General features: G+C 58.6%; 2 protein-coding genes across 3 annotated transcripts; one reads left to right on the top strand and one right to left on the bottom strand.

Moving 5' to 3' along the window:
* The first annotated feature begins 1,235 nt into the window (after window positions 1–1,235).
* On the top strand, window positions 1,236–9,586 carry OPRL1 (opioid related nociceptin receptor 1). 2 transcript variants are annotated; one of them, XM_007087004.3, is made up of 5 exons: window positions 1,236–1,753; window positions 2,362–2,527; window positions 3,033–3,297; window positions 8,055–8,410; window positions 8,507–9,586. In XM_007087004.3, exons 3-5 carry the CDS (start codon window positions 3,065–3,067, stop codon window positions 9,028–9,030), a joined length of 1,113 nt encoding a protein of 370 aa, XP_007087066.1. In that variant the 5' UTR covers window positions 1,236–1,753; window positions 2,362–2,527; window positions 3,033–3,064; the 3' UTR covers window positions 9,031–9,586. The 2 variants fall into 2 exon arrangements, with proteins under 2 accessions (XP_007087066.1, XP_042835799.1); XM_042979865.1 differs by lacking the exons at window positions 1,236–1,753; window positions 2,362–2,527 and having other exon boundaries at window positions 3,017–3,297.
* Window positions 9,587–14,822: 5,236 nt separating this feature from the next.
* NPBWR2 (neuropeptides B and W receptor 2) lies at window positions 14,823–15,863 on the bottom strand. Its single transcript, XM_007099201.2, is given in 3 exon segments — window positions 14,823–15,673; window positions 15,676–15,772; window positions 15,774–15,863. Coding segments are annotated over 3 exon segments (1,038 nt in total).
* Window positions 15,864–16,077: the final 214 nt, after the last annotated feature.

Genomic DNA, 16,077 nt, shown 5'->3' with positions numbered 1-16,077 from the left:
GTGCAGCCCAGGAGCTACAACCATAATTTGTGGACATGCGTTCTGTGCCGTCATTCACGTAAGCCGCATGCCTTGGGCTGTCCCTGGTGCCCCTGTGTGTTTTGTTTTGCCTGCATATGATGTGAGTTTGAGTTGTCCTGCTTTAAAATTTTTTTTTTAACGTTATTTATTTTTGAGACAGAGAGAGACAGAGCATGAATGGGGGAGGGTCAGAGAGAGAGGGAGACACAGAATCTGAAACAGGCTCCAGGCTCCGAGTGGTCAGCACAGAGCCCGATGCGGGGCTTGAACTCACGGACCGCGAGATCATGACCTGAGCTGAAGTCAGACGCTTAACCGACTGAGCCACCCAGGCTCCCGTGAGTTGTCCTGCTTTGATACCAATGCTGTCTCACATAACGTGTCCCCTGCTGTCCCATGTGTGACACATGTGTTCTGTGTCTTACCCTGGCTGTGCAGGGGCTATTTCCTCGGTGCTGCCAGCTCCCTTTGTGGGAGCCCTTTAGGGTCCAAGGCTGGGCCGCTGTCACACCCAGGGAGTACAGTCAGCATTCCAGCCTGACCCCCCACGGGCCAGGTGACCAAGCCTGACCTTCGGCTGAGACCATCCCTGTGAGGGGCCAGGTATCTGCTTCCAGCCGTCCTTAGCGCTGGGTCCATTGGGTGCACTCTCACGGGATACCTTTCCAGACCAGCCTCATGGCCCTCCCTTCCCCTAGTCTGTGCCGGAGCTGGGAGGCAGCTGGAGGCCATTATGAAACGAGCTCTGCGGGCCGGTGAGCAGGCAGGTGGGCGCAGGCAGCGGGGGCAAGAGGGGCTGGGATTGGCTGCTCAGACCTCGGTCAGCCCGGCTGGGGGAGGCTGCGGGAGGCCAAGCCTGGCCTCCTTGGGTTCCTGCCCCTGCTGGGCTCCCGAGGTCAGCAGGATCATACTTCAAGCTTCACCTGGAGAGTGTGGTGCTCGTGTGTGGCCCCTGGGTGTCTGAAGGCCTTGATCTGTGTGTCCGCCTGTTCTGTCCCGTCTACTGATGTGCCTTGAGTGCACGTTGGCGTGGGTTCACGTGTGTGTGGTCCGTGTGTTTGTGCCTGCGGGTGTCTGTGCATTTCTGAGCATGAGCTTGTGTTTGTGTGTTCACTCGTGTGCCTGTTTGGGCATCTTTGTGTGTGTGCATGCAGGCACGTGAGCCTGTGTCCTGAGTGTCCCCGTGGGTGTGCCCCATGTCTCCACACGTGTCCCTGAGTCAGCCGCAGTGAAGATGCAGAGATAAGCCCTGGGGGACAGCTTAGGATGCTGAGTCCTGGGGCATCTGCCTGCCCTGTCCTCTCTGATTTGCCAGGTATCCTAGCGACGCTGCTGCCAGTCGCCTAGCAACCAGGTCCCCATCCTTGGAGACGGATGCTCCAAGCAGGGTCTGGGCTATGTGAGTAGAGCCTGTGCAGGAAGAATGACCCCATGATTGCAAGGCTGGTAGCTGATCTGAGAGATCTCCCACACGACATGTGACCCCAGGGCTGGGAAGGAGGCAGCCCCACTGGAGCCCTTTGGCTGCGTTGGTGTGGGGGCCCAGGCTGTGACGGAATGATGCTCAGATGTTGCCCTGGGACCCTGCTGTGGCGAGACGCCCTTGGGGTGTCTCAAAGCTGCAGGTGGATCTGGGTTTGAACCCTGTCTCTGCTACTTCGACAGGTGACTTCACACCTCTGAGGCTTAATGCTCCTGTCTGCATGAAGGTGATGCTGATGACAATGAGCCGGTATGATGGGGACGGATGAGCTCGCGTTCATGATGGACGTGCGGGGCACACAGCAGGGACACAGGGTCCACAGTAGAGTCTAGGCGTCTTGTTGTCTACAAGGCTCTGATCCGCTTGGGGCTGGCTGGGCGGGGGCACTGTGTATCCACCTACCTACCTATTGGCCTGCTGTGCCTCAGTTCCCCCGGAGCCCAGCTGAGGGTGCTGTTCTGGGCACAGAGTGCAGACCGAGGCTGGTCTGAGCCTGTCCGAGGCAGTGTCTCTGTGTGTGAGACAAGCCCCCATGTCTGTGTCCCAGTCTGTGTGTGCACCTACCTGTGTCTCCATCCCGTGTGTCCACTCTGTCTCTGTCCCGTGTCTCTGTGTCTGTCCCCCGTGCCCGTCCCCGAGTCCCCGTGCGTCCTTGTGTGTATGTCTGTGCCCCGGCTCAGTTCCTGTGTCCGTGTGTCGGAGCCCGTCTGTCATTCATCTCTAAGTGTGTGTCCTGGTCCTTTGGTCTCTCCCCATCCAGTGTGGGGCCCGGTGACCCCCGCCTTCCCTGCGGCCCCCTCCTCCACCCCGCGTGGCCCCTCCCCCTCAGGAGCAGCAGTCTCCTCCCCATCCCCCAGCTCCGCGCTAGGCTGCTGCGTCTGGTCTGGCAGCTACAGGGAAGGAGCAGCCGCCTGCCGCAGCCCTGTCCAGATCCGGCGCTGAGGGCCGTGGGATCCCAGCCCTGCTCTGCCAGCGCTGACGGTTAGCATCCCCACAGTCTTGGCTCCCACGGAGGTTGCTAAGGTAAGGCCTAAGCTGCTGGGGGCCGGGTGTGGACAGACTGCAGCTCTCAGGCAGGCCTGGGGAGGGGTGGGAGGGAGCTGAGTGCTCGATCAGCCTCGGTCCTGTGCTGCAGGTGTTTCTGGGTATGTCTCTGACCCTCTTGTGCCTGTGCGTGCACGAGGTCAGCTTTGGACACCTCTGTGTGTGATGTGTGCACACGGGTGGCCGTGTGTCCATGAGTCCCTGTGGGTGGACACATGTCCCGGAGTGTAACTACATCCACACGCCCCATGTGGGAGTCTACAGGTCTGACGAGACTTACATGCCTCTCTGCGTGTTCCCATCTGTGCATACGTGTCTGCTTGCCTCCATTGTTTCTGTGTGTGGATGTATGCCTCTGCGTCTGTGGCTGCCTGTGTGTATGTGTGGGGGGTCCACGTGCCTGCTGGGCCACACACACTGTGCTCAGAGGCCTCAGCCGGGTGGGTGTTGGGTGCTGTGGTCATGTGTCCCTGTCCTCTCCTAGGTACCAGGTTGCTTTGCACGCAGGGAGGTGGCATGGAGTCCCTCTTCCCTGCCCCATTTTGGGAGGTCCTCTACGGCAGCCACCTGCAGGGCAACCTGTCCCTCCTGAGCCCCAACCACAGCCTGCTGCCCCCCAACCTGCTGCTCAATGCCAGCCACGGCGCCTTCCTGCCCCTTGGGCTCAAGGTCACCATCGTAGGGCTTTACCTGGCCGTCTGCATTGGGGGACTGCTGGGAAATTGCCTCGTCATGTATGTCATCCTAAGGTAGGCTGGGGACCTGCCAAGGTTCCCTACTGGTGAGTCCCACATTACTGCAGAGGGGAAACTGAGGCAGGGGGCTGTTTTGGGTGGGCCTGGCAGGTGGGGGGTTCCCACTTTTCCCATTCCATTTCTGGTCATCCTGTCAGGCAGGATCAGGGTCAGGGTCAGTCCTGAGGTCCCGGATGCTCCGAGTCCTCAGGGTTGGGGCACCTGACTAGGGGGAGAGGGAGAGGAAAGGATCAGCCCTGCTCACCCCCGTCCTGATGAGGGCAGAGGGTGCATCCGTGCCCCAGACGGACTGTCACTCTGACTCCTGGCAGATAACGCTCCCTGACCTGAGCTGCGGGCCAGCTTCCCGGCTGAGCCGCGGCGTGAGGCTCTCCTGGACCTCACCGTGCCCCTAAGAGGCAGCTCTCGCCGGCCGGTTCCGGGGCCCGTGCCGGGGCAGGTGCCGAAGCCCTTGCCTTCAGCTCCAGCATCGCGTTCGCTGCTGCCGTCTGGGCTGACTCCGGCATGTTTGTGCTCAGAATGGGAAAGCCCCTGTGGCCAAGAGGGGTGGCCGGGAGTGGGGTCGGGGTCCATCGTAGGGGAACAGTGTGGGGATGGCGTGGGGCCACAGCGTGAGGACGTGCGCATGTGTGTGTGTTCACGTGTGCTCACATGCCCAAGCGTGTACACAAGGCATGCGCGCACACAAAAGGTGAATGCACACGTGCAGGAGTGCACACAAGTGTGAGCCACACACATACATGTGTGCCTGTGTACACGTATGTGTGGGAGTGGGTGCACACGAGTCAGTGTGCCATATGTGTGCGTGCACGCGTGTGTGGTTTAAAGCGGGGTAGGCATGCACAGCGTATACACACGAGTGTGTGTGTGCACATACGAAGGCATGAGTGTGTGTACATGCACGGTTAGGGTTGTCCGTGCATGTGAACAGGTCCATGTATGTGAGCGTGTGCACGTGTCAACACTGGCGTGTGCACGTATGCGAGTGTGCGCACGTATGTGTGCGAGGTGCATGGTGCACGTGCTCACACCGGGGCCAGGAAGAGCAGCTGGCTGTGCCCAGTGCTGGACCCCGCGGCACTGGACTCACACACGTGCCCCTCTGTGGCTGGAGGGTGGGTTGTGGGTGACAAGTGCAGCAACCTGGGGTGGTCTTTGTCTTCTTAAGTCTTACTTATTTTGAGAGAGAGAGAGAGACAGACAGAGAGGAAGAGAGAATCCCAAGCAGGCCCTGGGCTATCAGCGCAGAGCCCAACCCAGGGCTCGAACTCACAAACTGTGAGATCACGACCTGAGCCGACGTTGGAGTCTTCACCGACTGGGCCACCCGGGCGCCCCGGGGTGGTCTTATTCACTCTTGCTGTCGTCACTTCTCTGTGTGTCTCCTCCGCACTGTGGCATCAGGACTCTCAGAGCCACATCCTGATTAGAGCAGACAGGGAAGGTTGTCTTGCCCACAGCAGTCCCCAGAGACACTGGTGTGTGGGGCCTGGTCCGAGTATTAGCACAGTGTATTCTGAGCCTGTGGACTGGGGTGGACTGCCTCTGCAGTCCCGGACCCCGGCTCCAAGTCCTGCTCTTTAAAAAAAAATTTTTTTTAACGTGTATTCATCTTTGAGAGACAGAGAGAGACAGAGCGTGAGAGGGGGAGGGGCAGAGAGAGAGGGAGACACAGAATCGGAAGCAGGCTCCGGGCTCCGAGCTGTCGGCACAGAGCCCGACGCGGGGCTCGAACTCACGAACCTCGAGATTATGACCTGAGCCGAAATCCGACACTCAACCAGCTGAGCCACCCAGGCGCCCCAAGTCCTGCTTTTTTTAAAGATACTTTATTTTTAGAGCAGTTTTAGATTCACAGAAAGATTGAGAGGAAGGTACAGTGATTGCCCATATGCCTCTGCCCCCCAACATGCATGGTCTCCCCTGTTAGCAACATCTCTGCCAGACTAGTACATTTTATAACGAGTTACAACTCAGTTTTACAATTGAACCTACGTTAACACATCATAATCACCCAAAGCCCATAGTTTACATTATGGTTCACTCTTAGTGTTGTACATCCTGTGGGTTTTGACATGTATCTACTATCATAATATTACACAGAACAGTTTCACTGCCCTAAAAATCTTCTGTGCTCTGCCTGTTCATCCCTCCACACCCCACAACCCCTGGAAACCACTGATATTTTTATTGTCTCCATAGTTTTGCCTTTTCTAGAGCGTTACGTAGCTGGGGTCATACAGCGTGTAGCCTTCTCATACTGGCTTCTTTCACTGAGGAATATGCACTTAAGTTCTTCCAGATCTTTTCATGTCTTTTTATCACTGAATCATATTCCATTTTCTGGATGGACCACGGTTTACGAATCCATCACCTGCTGAAGGGCATCTTGGTCACTTCCAAGTTTTGGCAATTGTGAATAAAACTGCTATAAACATCTGTGTGCAGGTTTTTATGCAGATACAAGTTTTCAACAACTTTGGGTAAATATCAAGGCGTGTGATTGCTGGATCGTAGGGTAAGAGTATGTTTAGTTTTGTAAGAGACCAACGAACTGTCTCCCAAAGTGGCTGCACCGTTTGGCATGCCCGCCGGCAACGAATGAGAGCTCCCGCCGCCCCACACCCTCACCGGCGCGTGGTGTCAGTGTTCTGGAAATTGCTCGTTCTAAGAGGTGTGTAGCAGTATCTCGTTGCTGTTTTCACTGGTGAGGTGTCTGTTAAAGTCTTTGTCTGTTTTCTTATTGTCGAGTTTTAAGCCTTCTTGTGTATTCTGGACAGCAGCCTGTATCAAATGCATCTCTGGCAAATCTTTCCTCCTGTCTGTGGCTCGTCTTCTAGTTCTCTTGATCCTCTCTGCTTTTCTGCCAGCTCTTTTCAAGGCCACTTAGATCCTCTGAGCCTAAGGGTCCTCTTGCATAGAGTGGGGATCAAAATAGCATTTTTGAAATTAAAAAATATTTTAATGTTTATTTATTTTTGAGGGAGAGAGAATGTCAGAGCATGAGCAGGGGAGGGGCGGAGAGAGAGGGAGACACAGAATCCGAAGCGGGCTCCAGGCTTGAGCTGCCAGCACAGAGCCCGATGCGGGGCTCGAACCCACACACCGCGAGTTTATGACCTGAGCCGAAGTTGGACGCTCAACCGACTGAGCCACCCAGGCGCCCCTGGTCATTTTTTTTTTTTTTTGAGAGACAGAGACAGAGCGTGAGTGAGAGAAGGGCAGAGAGAGAGGGAGACACAGAATCCGAAGCAGGCTCCAGGCTCTGAGATGTCAGCACAGAGCCTGACGCGGGGCTCGAACTCACGGACCGTGAGATCACGACCTGAGCTGAAGTCGGACGCTTAACTGACTGAGTCACCCAGGCGCCCGCATCTTTGAAATTTAAGTGAGATAAAATCCATGTGAGAGCTTGGCTCAGGTGTCTGCCGCTGTGGTCATTGTTGCTGTTATTTGGTCATAATTGAGGTCTGTTTGTGCTTCTTTCTAATCCTTCTCTGAGAGGCAGAACCGAACCCAGATTCCCTTATGGAAGCTTAGTTTACAGGGAACATTGGTGTTCCTGGTGACGGCAACATCTTTGGTGTTGTGCGACCACCACCACCACGATCACCACCACCTTAATTAGCACCACTGCCACAACAGTCACCATCATCACCACCATCACCAGAATTCTCTCCACCACCATCCCCACCACAATCACCACCTCCATCGCCACCATCATAACATTGATTCATTCAACAAGCATTTATTTGCTATTTATTATTTTTTGATAGTTTTTAAAGTTGATTGATCTATTCTGAAAGAGACACAGACAGTGCGAGTAGGGGAGGGGCAGAGAGAGAGGAGAGAGTCTCAAGCAGTCTCTGCACGGCCAGCGCAGGCTTGATGCGGGGCTTGAACCCATGAAGCCATGAGATCATGACCTGAGCCCAAACCAAGAGTTGGATGCTTAACCAACTGAGCCACCCAGGCACCCCTATTTATTATTTTTTAAAATATATATTTACTTTTGAGGGACAGAGAGAGAGAGAGGGAGGGAGAGAGAACGAGTGGGGGAGGGGCAGAGAGAGGGGGACAGAGGGTCCCAAACAGGCTCTGTGCTGACAGCCTGATGTGGGGCTCAGACTCATGAACCACGAGATCGTGACCTGAGCCAGTCGGGCACTTAAGTGACTGAGCCACCTAGGTGCCCCACTCGACAGGTGTTTATTCCGTAACTATAAGGTCCCCAAGGCTGTGTCCCTTGGATACAGCCAGGTCTTGTTAGCACACCTCCCATTTCTGGTGCCGTTTCCTGTCTCTATGGCCGGACCACAACATGGGTCGGAAGGCCTCTGATGTGCTTTTACAGACTCTGGAGCCCTCAGGAACCTCTGGTGTGTCTAGGGCCAACATCGTAGTCCGTGGGCTGTCTTCAGGAAGACTTGGAAGGCAGGGAGGGGGACTGGTCCTTTTTCTGAAGATTCCTGTCCCCTTGCTCCCACGTGGAGTCACAGGGGTGCTCTGCTGCCTGACATCCCAGCCTTCCCAAAGCGGACCGGTTTTGGGGTTCGGAAGCCTTCTGTGTGTGCCAGAAGCACAGTTTTGTGCCCCAAGTCCCTTGTGCCGGGCCGGGGGGCCTGCCTTCCAACAGGGGTCTCGGGGCGGGTGCTCCTGGTGGCGGCAACAGGAAAGGCCCCCGGGCCTCCGCCGCCGGGTCCAGCCAGAGCGACTGGGCCAGGTCTTCCTTCCCCCTGTGCTCTCCGCAGGCACACCAAGATGAAGACAGCCACCAACATTTACATCTTTAACCTCGCTCTGGCGGACACTTTGGTGCTGCTGACGCTGCCCTTCCAGGGCACAGATGTCCTCCTGGGCTTCTGGCCATTTGGAAATGCCCTGTGCAAGACAGTCATTGCCATCGACTATTACAACATGTTTACCAGCACCTTCACGCTGACCGCCATGAGCGTGGACCGCTATGTAGCCATCTGCCACCCCATCCGCGCTCTCGATGTCCGGACGTCCAGCAAGGCCCAGGCCGTCAACGTGGCCATCTGGGCTCTGGCGTCTGTCGTGGGTGTTCCTGTCGCCATCATGGGCTCGGCGCAGGTCGAGGACGAAGGTCAGTGGGTGGCCCCCCTCCCCCGTGCTGTCGTCCTCTGGCCCCAGAGGGCCCCGTGCCGGCTCGCTCACCCTGACCCTGTGTTTCTCCCTGCAGAGATTGAGTGTCTCGTGGAGATCCCCGCCCCACAGGACTACTGGGGCCCCGTGTTTGCCATCGGCATCTTCCTCTTCTCCTTCATCATCCCCGTGCTCATCATCTCCATCTGCTACAGCCTCATGATCCGGCGGCTGCGTGGCGTCCGCCTGCTGTCCGGCTCCCGGGAGAAGGACCGGAACTTGAGGCGCATCACGCGGCTGGTGCTGGTGGTGGTGGCGGTGTTCGTGGGCTGCTGGACGCCCGTCCAGGTCTTCGTGCTGGTCCAAGGGCTGGGCGTTCAGCCGGGCAGTGAGACCGCAGTGGCCATTCTGCGTTTCTGCACAGCCCTTGGCTACGTCAACAGCTGCCTCAACCCCATCCTCTACGCTTTCTTGGACGAGAATTTCAAGGCCTGCTTCCGAAAGTTCTGCTGTGCTCCTGCCCTGCGCCGGGAGATGCAGGTGTCTGACCGTGTGCGCAGCATTGCCAAGGATGTGGCCCTCGCCTGCAAGACCTCCGAGACAGTACCACGGCCCGCATGACTAGGCGTGGACCTGCCCATGGTGCCTGTCAGCCCACAGAGCCCGTCCACACCCAACACGGAGCTCACCCAGGTCACTGCTCTCTAGGCTGACGGCAACCTGAGCCCTGAGCGTCGCCGGACTCACAGACTTCACCGTGGCTTCAGAGGGCCCGGTGACATCATGGGACAGGTCAGACTACAGCTGCCCTCCTGGTTCAGGGTGGAGAGGGGACGCGAGGACCCAGCGGTGAGCGTGCGTGACCAGAGCGCACGCCAACTCTCCTACGCTCCTCGGGACCCTTCTGGCCTCTGCCCCGCCGCACCCTGTGCGCCCTTGGCGTGCACACACCTGGAGGCGTAACAGCAGCGTGCCCACCCCGTGCCCCTGTGCGGCGTGCCGTCTGCGTGGAGCGCTGCCCCGTCTCCTTGGGCTTGGAACTGACTGGAGGGCTGGCAAGGCGTCCGCGGGCAGCGGGGCTTAGAGCCGCTGGCACGGACTTGCCTGTGCCTCAGCTGCTCCTCTTCTCGTCCCCCACCTGCCTCTCAGAGGCTTTTCCCTCCAGAAGCGCCAAGAACTGTCAGCCTCAGATGTGCTGCCCGCGCGTGCGGAGGCGGCTCAGAAGGCCTGTGGGCTGCTTGATCACCTCAGGCCGCTGTTTCTTTTTTAAAATGTCTTCTTTAAAAATTGTGTTTCTCTTTTTAGAGAGAGAGAGAGAGAGGACGCAAGCGGGGGAGAGGGGCAGAGGGGGAGAAAGAGAATCCCAAGCAGGCTCAGTGCAGAGCCCGACGTGGGGCTCAATCCCACGACCCCCGGACCATGACCCGAGCTGAAATCAAGAGTCGGATGCTCAACTAACTGAACCACCCAGGTGCCCCCACTCTGTCATTACTGAAACAGCCCTGTGTTCCCGGTCTTGGCTGCTTGGTGCTGGGGAGGGCTCTGCCATGCTCCGTCTGGGGGTCCGTGTGTCCTCCCCGGCTCTCTTGAAATCAGAGGTCAGCAGCTATGCAGCCGGCGGGACCCTGCGCCGTGTTTGGATCCTGGTGGCCGTGGAAGAGGAGTGGCAGTGGGGATGGGGTCTTCTTTGCCCCCCCCCCCCCCCCCCCCCGCCAAGTGACTGATTCCTGCTTCATTTACAAGCCTCCCAGTGTCTGTGGGGCAGGTCTGAGCTTCCTGCTGCCGGGACTTACCCTACCTGGGGCCACATCGGGATGGCTTCACATGCAGAGCTGGTGTAAGGGGTGGGGCTCGACAGGGCCTGCTTGAGCCAAGTGTGAGGACTGTCCAGCTGTGGAAACACTGGAGGGGAGGGTGTCTCCCTGCTGTTGTCACCAGAGAAGCACCCTCCCTGGTCTGCAGATGTAACTGTGGTTTGGTGACTTTGCAAACACTCTTCCTGCAGAGAAACTATGGAATTCTCCCAGCGCTGGACAGACTATTCTGCCTCCACCTGTGAGCTGAGCTGCAGACCTCAGCCAGGTGACCTTAAGCACCTGCAAAGAACACGAAGCACTGACTTTGGGCCGACTTCTCCTGCTTCAGGGAGCCCTGGCCCTGTGGGGCTGCTCCTGGAGAGGATGGGGCTGTGCCGGCTGCAGTGGGTGGGGGGGGCTCTGGACACTGGGGCTGCCTCAGCTGGGGCACTGTCCTGCCAAGGCTGCAGGATTTGTGAATTTGTGCTGGTGTAACATGTATCTCCATGCATTTATGCATGCAACAAGCATGATTTCCCCTACATGTAACCAACCTTGATCATGCCTCTAGGCCCATGGAGGGCCGTAATAAACCCTTGCCTCCTGAGCAGGTGTTCTGGGCCCCTGTGGGGTGGGGCTGTTGGGGCTGTGAGTCCTTCCACTCCCTCTGTGCTCCTCACCTGGCCAGGCTCTGGCTTTGAGAAGGGATGTGACCAGTTAGTTCACGATGCCCTGGAGGTCTGTTGCCTTTCCCCCAGCACAAACCGTTTCTCCCTGAACGACTACTGTGCGTCCAGCCTGCCCCGGCTGCTAGAGGTTCCCTGCGGGTCCAGTGTGGGGGTGTGCTCTTCCCACCTGGGTCACAGGTTCAGCAGGCCCCCTGCCTGCCCCAGCCCTTCCCCCTCCCTTGAGCAGGTCTAAGGGGGGGTCTTGATGGAAGATGAAAAGAACAGCCTCCCCTGGTGGCCCTGAGATGTGGATTCGCCCCCCTGGCCCCTGTGGGGACCCTGTTCTGCCCAGGTTGACTCTACTGGCCGAGGACCCTCTCAGAAAGAGGCCCTCAGAGGGGTAGCAAGGGCGAGCTCAGGCCGAGGTGTTTGGGCACAGGCAGATGCGCCGATGTGTGGTTTGGTACAAGTTTTAATGACGGGCACTTTGCTTTTAAAACCAAAAGTAAGCGTCAAGGAAAAGTTTGGGAGTGACCGGCCATAGGGCGGAGGTGCGTGAAGAATGCTCAGGACAGTTGCGGTTCTGCTGACGGAGGAGCTCAAGGTGGTCCGTGCAGGGCCGACCCCGCAGTGAGCACCCGCGCGGAGATGGGCCGTGAGGGGTCACACGAGGCGCGCCACGCAGGCGTGAGGGGCCTGTGAGGTAGCCCGCAGGACCGTGGGCGTAGGGTCCCAACCCAAGCTCTCCAGGACTGTGTCCGCCCCTGCCCAACGGCGTCCGCTGCCCACCTCCACCCGCACCACGTCCCCACCTCCGTCCCCTCCCGCGTCGGCCGTGGCCCTGCCCCCCCACCTGCCCCCCTCGCCTCCGCCCCTACCAGCCCCCGGGGTTGGTCAAGTCTCCTGGTTCCTCCGAGCCTCAGTTTCCTCACCTCTGCAAAAGGGACGGCTGAACCTTCCTTGCGGGTTCGTGGGGGAAGGCCCAGGTTGTGGACCAGGCCGGGGCTGCGGGCAGGGGTCAGCGGCCGGGTTGCACCTGCTAGGGAGGCGGAGGGCTCGCCTGCCCTCTGGACTTTGCGCTGCGGAGCCGGCCCGCCCTAGCTGGGAGATTTGGAGAGCCGAGGGGAGCCCCGGGTCCTCCCCTGGACGACGAGCTCAGAGGTTGGGGACACTCCTTTCTCTCCCCCCACTCCACCTCAGGAAGTCACAGTGGAGGGTGTGGAGACAACCAGCGGGGGGGGGGGGGCGGGCGGTTGGCATTTTCCTGGGGACCCAGCAACTCGCTTGGGTGGAACCTTGGTGAGGATTCACCTGTCCCCTCATCTCGGCTGGCCCATGGCCACCCCCTCCCCCGCCCCCGTCCTTGGGGTCTCCCGGGGCCTGGCGTGAGGACCCTCCCTCCCATCGGACGTGGGGATGGGGCGGGGAACTGCGGGCTGCCTGGCTGATTCTGATTGGCCTTGGTCCCTGCCACGCTGCCGTCCGTCCTCCCAGTGTTGCTGCGGCCCGGGGGCGAAGGGGGCAGGGTCGAGTGTTGAGGAGTCTCTGAGCAGCGCCACGCCCCTCCCCGCCCCTCTGTTCCCACCGCTTGTCAGGAACGCACCCTCCAGCCTTGGTGACTGCTGTGCCCTGTTCACTCACTCATTTGCACCTCACACCCGCTCTCACCTCCGCGGTCTTAGAAGACGTGTCAAGAGCCTCAGCTCCTCTCCTCAAGAAGCTTGCACGGCAGGGCCAGTGCGGAGGCACTAATTGGGGCTGCTGCTGGCGGAGGTGTCCGCCCTGCAGTGACCAAACAGGTCCCAGAATCTTCCAGTGAGAGATGTGGGTGTTAGTGGTGGCTTAAAAAATGTCCACAGCCCCGAGTGTGGGCTGGGCTTAGTGGCTGACTTCTAATGATTAGAATGTGGCAAATGGCTTCCAAGATAGTCTTTTAAAATTTATTTTTATTTTTATTTATTTTTTAATTTAAAAAAAATTTTTTTTAATTTTTTTTAACGTTTTATTTATTTTTGGAACAGAGAGAGACAGAGCATGAACGGGGCAGGGGCAGAGAGAGAGAGAGAGAGACACAGAATCGGAAGCAGGCTCCAGGCTCTGAGCCATCAGCCCAGAGCCCCACGTGGGGCTCGAACTCACGGACCGCGAGATCATGACCTGAGCTGAAGTCGGACGCTTTAATCGACTGAGCCACCCAGGCGCCCCAATTTTTAAAATGTTTTTATTTATTTTTGAGAGAGTGAGCGAGCGAGTGAGTGAGAGAGTAGGGGAAAGGGGCAGAGGGAGAGAGAATCTTAGCCAGGCTCTGCGCTCAGCAGGGAGCCTAATGTGGGGCTTGGTCCCATGATCCTGGGATCATGACCGGAGCCGAAACCAAGAATCAGACACTCAACCGACTGAGCCACCCAGGTGCCCCCCAAGACAGTCTTAGATGGTGTTGAGGCCTCTTCCTGGCTCCCACTCTCCACTGGTTCACCCTGGGGGACCAGCAGCCACACGGGGGCAATGTCCAAGCAGCCCTGGGGAGAGTCCATGTGGGGAGGACCTGAGGCCTCGTGCGCCGGGCCATGTGAGGGGCTCCTTGGAAGCAGCGACCCAATGTGAGTCCAGCTTTCAGGTGACCAGAGCCTCACCCAACAGCCTGACTACAACCTCATGAGAGACTCTGAGCCAGAACTACTCCAAAACGTCTCTCAAATTCTTGAGCGACAGGAGCTATGAAATAATAAAATGTTGTCTTAAGCTGTTAGGATCAGGGGAAATTCATCATACGGCAGTAGATTCCGGTGTCGTCGGGGACGAGGCAGCACAGAGGTGGCTGTAAGTTGTTTCAGGCTGACAGAGAGGAGGGGAAAAGGATGTGGGTCTGAGCTTTAAGGACCACGTGACTGGAGAAGCTGGAGTATGTGAAGGGCGGCAGTCACGCCCCCTGGGGGGCACCTCATGGATGGTGAATGGTGGGTGTTGCCTGCCCGCTGGACAGACAGCTCAGAGCTCTGTGCCATGAGGACTGAAGCCAGCCTGGGGCACCATGAGCTGAGGAGGGTCCTGGGAGATGCCAGATGATGCACAGAATGGCACAGCTAGAGCGCCAAGCATGGAACCAGCTGGGAGCCGCGGGGCTAAGGGCGGGGGAGCCTGGCTGAGGCTTCAGGTCTCTGAATAGCCAGCAGCTAAGTGTCCCCACCCTGACCCCAGAGGTTCAGCACAGGGCTCCTGCTGGCTGAATCTAGGCCCCAGGCCACAACCCAGGGAGGAGGGGTCCGGATGTCAGCCCATCCAAGTACCAGATGCCCCCTCTAGACCGTGGGGGTCCAAAGGTCCTGGAAGAAGGGTCCTGGTGGCCACAGACTATGACATGGAGGGCACGAAAGGGGCATGGGCCACACAGCATGCAGGGTCAAGAGAGGACACCAAGTGGGCATAGGCCTCCTGGTGAAATGCCGCCCAAGTTTCAAGCTATGAGAATGCATTCCGTGGCCTTATTTGATAATTGAGTCTGTGGCCTTTGCAGTAACACCTGGCTTTCCTGCCCCAGGTGCTTGCACTTTTGCCATCTCAGCACAGTCTTGGGAGGAGCCAGCCCAAGGGTGCCGAGTGTGGAGTGCAGTGGTGGCCCCGGGATGCAATCACAGTGTGGGTTTCTTTCCCTCCAGATTATGATTGTCAGGAAGACGGGGAAGGAGCCTCCGGGGACGTCGTCTGTCTGCCTCTCTGCAGGTGAGTAGAGTCAGGATGCCTGTCGTGCCCGGGGTCAGACAGGCAGGGTGGGGCCAGAACCTGACTCCCTGCAGCTGCCTGCCCAGGGGCTGTCCAGGTGGCAGAGATGTCGCGGTCGTCTCTGCAGGTCCGGTGGGCGGCCTTCACGGGTCTTCCTCTCTCTGTGTGGAGAAGGTGGCGATGGGACGTGAGCAGGTGAGCCTTTCCTCCGAAGGGAACAGCGCTTTTCCTAGCAGACACACGGGGGCTCTGCAGAGGGCGCTGAGGCCCCTGAGCACCGGAAGGTGCTGCGGAAGCTGTTTGGGAAGTTCTCATCCAGGAAGGCGTAGAGGAAAGGGTTGAGACAGGAGCTGGCATAGCTGAGGCTGGTGACGACGTAGGAGATGCCGCTGACCAGTGACGTCTGGGGCACGTCTGTGGTCAGGGCCACGACGGGGGCCAGGTGGAAGGGCGTCCAGCAGAGCAGGCCCACGGCCAGCACAGCCAGGACCAGGGTGGTCACCTTCCGCTTGGCTCTGCCCAGAGCTTTGGTTCTGGAGTGGAGCCGCAGGGCCCGCAGCCGACGCAACAGGTCCACGTAGAGCACGCAGAGGGTACACACGGGCACCACAAAGCCCAGGACTAGCATGTAGATGCGGCTGGCCTTGAACCAGGCCCTCTCAGGCCGCGGGAAGATCAGCCCGCAACTCGTGACCTGCAGCTGATTGCTGTAGACGCCAGCAAAGGAGGAGAAGGGCAGGACCATGATGGTGACACCGATCCAGACACAAAGGCTGGTGATCTTCGCTCCGCGGAGGGTGCGCTGGGGCACCCGGCGGCACTGCGTGGTGGCCAGCACCACCAGGTAGCGATCCACACTCATGGTGGCCGGGAAGTAGATGCTGGAGAAGATGTTGTAGTGGTCGATGGCCAGCACCAGTTTGCAGAGCGGCTCCCCGAAGGGCCAGCGCTGCAGGAGGTGCTCCGCGATGCTGACAGGCAGCACCAGCGTGAAGAGGCCATCGGCGATGGCCAGGTTCAAGATGAACACGTTGCTCACTGTTTTCATCTTGGGCACCCTCCGAATCACGTAGATGACACTGTGTTACCTGCCAGCCCCATGGCACAGATCACAGAGTACACCGTTGGCAGGAGCACGTAGAAGGGTGGCAGCGGCTCGGGGAGGGTGACATTGTGCCCGGGTGCCGTTGTCCCAGGAGAAGTCGGCGCCCACCGCAGCCTGGAAGGGGAAGCCTCTGCTTTCAAGGGGATCCAGCCCAGCAGCCTGCATCCTGAGGTGGGACTGGTAAGGATTCGCTCCCAGGGGCCGGCGGGAGGTGCTGTGGAGTTGGGAGTCTGGGCGGGGGCCTCCTGGGGCTGGGTTCTGAGAAAGAGAAGAGAAACTCTGGGATCTGGCTGTTCGTTTGGAACAGCAGCTGCCTCAAGTTCTCTGGCAGAGGCTGTGGCCACTTTGCCAGGGTTAAGGACACACGGGGCCTCCCTCC

Source organism: Panthera tigris, chromosome A3 (genome assembly GCF_018350195.1).
Source record: "Panthera tigris isolate Pti1 chromosome A3, P.tigris_Pti1_mat1.1, whole genome shotgun sequence".
Taxonomy (NCBI): domain Eukaryota; kingdom Metazoa; phylum Chordata; class Mammalia; order Carnivora; family Felidae; genus Panthera; species Panthera tigris.
Note: the sequence above shows the minus strand (reverse complement) of the source record. Positions and strands in the feature narration are given on the sequence as shown.